General features: G+C 35.7%; 1 protein-coding gene across 1 annotated transcript; it reads left to right on the top strand.

Moving 5' to 3' along the window:
- The first annotated feature begins 2,132 nt into the window (after positions 1 to 2,132).
- Positions 2,133 to 3,188, top strand: LOC131007794 (uncharacterized). Its single transcript, XM_057934713.1, has 2 exons — positions 2,133 to 2,328; positions 2,584 to 3,188. The coding sequence occupies exons 1-2, from the start codon at positions 2,133 to 2,135 to the stop codon at positions 3,186 to 3,188; spliced, it is 801 nt and encodes a 266-aa protein (XP_057790696.1).
- The last annotated feature ends 1,079 nt before the right edge of the window (positions 3,189 to 4,267 follow it).

Below are 4,267 nucleotides of genomic sequence, written 5' to 3'. Positions count from 1 at the left end.
GTTTGATTAGTGGGAAATGAATTGAGGATTATGAGATGGAAGTAATATATATCAGTGCAAATGCAATTGGGGGTTTATGAAATCGAAGTTCGATTAGCGGAAAATCAATTAGGGATTATTAAATTGAAGTAAGGTTAGCGAGAAATCGATTGGGGTTATGAAATCGAAGTAAGATTAATGCAAATGCGATTGGGGATTATAAAATTGAAGTTCGATTAGACCATGTTTATCGGTCTCATTTAAGAGACCTGGTCACTGCCATGTCATTAATATGGGGGAAAAGGAAAACAACAATTAAAAGTGGCCGAATTGGAGGTGGTCGACCTGGGCAAAAAATCGACCTCCTTTGGTCTCTCTCTCTCCTCTTATCTCATCCATTGAGGTGGTGACACTTGTCCATATATAATTGGTTCAGTAGATTTTATTTAGATAATTGATAAAAACTATTATATCTTTTATATAAAATATTAAAAAATAATAATAATTATACCAAAATTTATATTTTTTCGTTCTCTTTAAATAGAGACCACTCTTGCTATATTTCAACACACCTTCAAGTTCTTCTATTTCCATTCTCTACATTTAACATCTAGTGTTTCTTTCTCTATTTTTCAATGGATCGAGGTAATAATTCTTTCTTCAACTCTCAAAATTTCAACCCCTCCCAAGACTATTATCCAAATCTTGCTGATATTCCAAGCTCCAATGAATTCCCAGAGTTTGATTATGCTATGAATTCAGAATTCTCGCAGAATCCTACTGATTCTCCTATTTCTGAATATCACCAAACCTGTGAAAAATTTTCTGAAAATTTTTCTGCAAACCCTTCCAACAATGCGCAAAGTTGGACTGATATAGAAGATATATCACTAATGTCTGCTTGGTGCTTTGTCAGTAACAATCCAATTGTTGGCACTAACCGAAATAGTAAGTCGTTTTGGAAAACTGTTGCAGATATGTATGAGCAAAGTCGAGCAGATAATCCAGAAATTGGAGGTCGGAGGAGCGTGGAATCATTGAGGAACCATTACAAACGCCTCAACAAAAATATAACTCTGTGGGTTGCTGCATACAAGAAAGCATATGAGCGACGAGCAAGCGGTCAGTCCAAAGAGGATATCGAGAAAGCAACTCAAGCAATTTACGGTAAACCTAAGTTTACTCACCATGAGGTGTTTGAAAAAGTTATGAGCAGCTATCCAAACTGGGAACTAAAATTGGATAGTACTGGTTACGTACGACGTTCTCACCCAGACGACGAAGACAGTGTTGACGAAAGTCGTAGCAGCTAAAAAAAATTGAGGACAGATGAAGATGCGGATCCTCCTACCGACTCCACTCCAGAAACTCCAGGTAGTGATGCTTCGAAATTTCAGCGTCCTATTGGTAGGGATAAAGCTAAAGGTAAGGCAAAAAGAAAAGGAAAGCAAACAGAATCACAATCTTCGATAGTTTCAGATGCTTTCACTGCTGAACTACGTGAAATGAGGATTACACGTGAAAAAGAAATGAAAACATCTACGTTGAATACGTTGATGAAAAAAACCCAATTATCTCCAGAAGAGGAAACTCTCAAACGTCGGCTAATGGCAGAACTTTATGGAATGTAATCGAACTTATGATGCTTGTTTTTAATTATTGTGTTTTTTAAATTATTGTTGTATGGTTGATTTATGTAATTTCAGTTTGTGCAATTTCAATGTAATTTTATTTTCTGTAATTTCAGTTTGTGCAATTTCAATGTAATTTCATTTTATGTAATTTCAATGACATTTCAGTTTGTGCAATTTCAATGTAATTTCATTTTATGTAATTTCAATGACATTTTATTTTGTGTAATTTCAATGACATTTCATTTTGTGTAATTTCAATGACATTTCATTTTGTGTAATTTCAATGACATTTCCAATCGCCAACTTGATCGCATAATTGAGAATGTGGTAATCCAGGCCGCAAGTCTATCTGTACAACCTACCAATCATGCCGTTAGAGCAAGGAGGCGATATATTGAAAGAAGACGTGAGATAGGTCATGAAGGTGTGTTCGAGCATTACTTTTCAGAAGATCCAATCTATCCCCCAGAATATTTTCGAACAAGGTTTCGCATGCGAAAGCCTTTGTTCGAACGTATAATGAACAAGCTCGTCGCCACTGATAGATATTTTCAACAACACCTTGATGCAGCTGGCCGTCTTGGTATGTCTCCAATTCAAAAATGTACTGCAGCCATGAGGGTGTTGGCATATGGCACTTCAGCCGATTTGCATGACGAATACTTACGAATGAGCGCCCAAGTCATTCGTAAATCAGTCATCAAATTTGTTGAAGGTGTCATTTCTAATTTCGGAGCTGAGTACCTCAGAAAGCCAACTGAAGAAGATATGGCAGCTTTTCTTCATATCGGATAACGGCGAGGGTTCCCAGGCATGATAGGCAGTATTGATTGTATGCATTGGGAATGGAAAAATTGCCCTACTGCATGGGCAGGGTAATATGCAGGACGAAGCGGTACGCCAACAATTATTCTGGAAGCAGTTGCATCACAAGACCTATGGATCTGGCATGCATTTTTTGGAACCCCAGGTTCAAGAAATGATATTAATGTACTTGATCAATCGCCTGTTTTTGATGATATCTTGGAAGGTCGAGCACCTAAGGTCAATTATATCGTTAATGGTCGCGAAAGGAATATAGGATATTATCTCACTGATGGCATATATCCTCAATGGGCGGCATTTATCAAATCTATTCCTGCTCCACAACTTCGAAAGCATCAGTTGTTTGCTCAACATCAAGAGGCTGCACGAAAAGATGTTGAGCGAGCATTTGGAGTTTTACAAGCGCGTTTTGCTTTTATCAAGCGGCCATGTCTTATTTGGGATCGTGATATTATGGGAAAAATAATGATTGCTTGCATCATCATGCATAATATGATAATGGAAGATGAAAGAAGCAATTACCTTAACTATCATGATCCTACAGAATTCATCGAAGATCGACTAAGACAGAATACTCGTCGAAGTGAAGATGGAGAGGAAACTAATGATTTCATGCACTCTACAAATAGGATTGCAAGCCTAGCGAGCTATATGAGAACTAGGTCCCAACTTCGCAATAGAGAAGATCACAGCTCTCTATTACATGACTTGATTGAGCATATATGGCAAAAGTTTGGAGATGATAATTAAATGCGTAGTATGTATTGTTTTTTTTTTCTATTTCGAGTTTGGATTGTTGTAATTTATATTTTTAGTTTGTTATTTTTTGTATTTTAGTTTTTTATAATATTTTAATTTATATTTAATATTATTAAAATTATTACGAATAAAAATAATAATAAAATAATTATAAAATTATGTTGTGGTTAGGTGGTTGGATGGTTGGGGTGGTCATTGATAAATGAACAAAAATAGAGGTGGTTGGGTTGGGATGAATATTAGTAATGTGGAAGAGATAGAAATTAATTAAATATTAAAGATGGTTGGATGGTTGGGTGGTTGGATGGTTGCTGATAAAGATGGTCTTAGTGGAAAATATAATTGTGTATCATACCGTGTAGTCAACTGTGTATGGTACTATGTAGTAAACTGTGTAAGTTATTGTGTCCCCTACCGTGTATGTCTCGTATAGCTGTTTGATTCGTTTAAACAAGTGGCGTGCATGGATACCCTAAAACAATTATAAGTATACATCACTAAATTTGATGATTTCGATAAACAATTACAAGTATGAATTTTGCATCAACTATTAATAATTAGAATATTCGTGAGATTAGTGCAAATGCAATTGGGGGTTTTGAAATCAAAGTAAGATTAGTGCAAATGAAATTGGGGGTTTATGATATAGAAGTTCGATTAGTGGGAAATCAATTGGAGATTATAAATCGAAGTAAGAATAGTAAAAAATACAATTGGGGTTTTATGAAATCGAAGTTTGATTAGTGGAAAATCAATTGGGATTATGAAATTGAAGTAAGATTAATGCAAATGCAATTGGGGGTTTATGAAATTGAAGTTGGATTAGTGGGAAATGAATTGAAGATTATAAAATAATCTATATATATGTTATAAAATATTAATGGTAAGATGTTAGGTCCGGGGGGGTCTCGAATAGGTGTATGGGGGGGGGAATACACCTATAGGCTATTTTTACAACAATCTACAGACTTCAATCAGAGGGATCTCAGTCAGAGATTGAAACGAAACTTTGCACGCAAACAAGGACTCCTGTTTTTACTGAAAACAGTTTAGACCAACAGGGTTGACGA

The sequence above is a fragment of the Salvia miltiorrhiza genome, chromosome 1 (genome assembly GCF_028751815.1).
Source record: "Salvia miltiorrhiza cultivar Shanhuang (shh) chromosome 1, IMPLAD_Smil_shh, whole genome shotgun sequence".
NCBI classification, from domain to species: Eukaryota; Viridiplantae; Streptophyta; class Magnoliopsida; order Lamiales; family Lamiaceae; genus Salvia; species Salvia miltiorrhiza.
Note: the sequence above shows the minus strand (reverse complement) of the source record. Positions and strands in the feature narration are given on the sequence as shown.

What these genes read in the sequence shown, in the direction of transcription:
- LOC131007794 (XM_057934713.1), top strand. Translation starts at nt 2,133, where the DNA reads ATGAACAAGCTCGTCGCCACTGATAGATATTTTCAACAACACCTTGAT. An exon ending in AGTCATCAAATTTGTTGAAG is followed by an intron (nt 2,329 to 2,583) that starts GTGTCATTTCTA and finishes TTGGAACCCCAG; the next exon opens with GTTCAAGAAATGATATTAAT.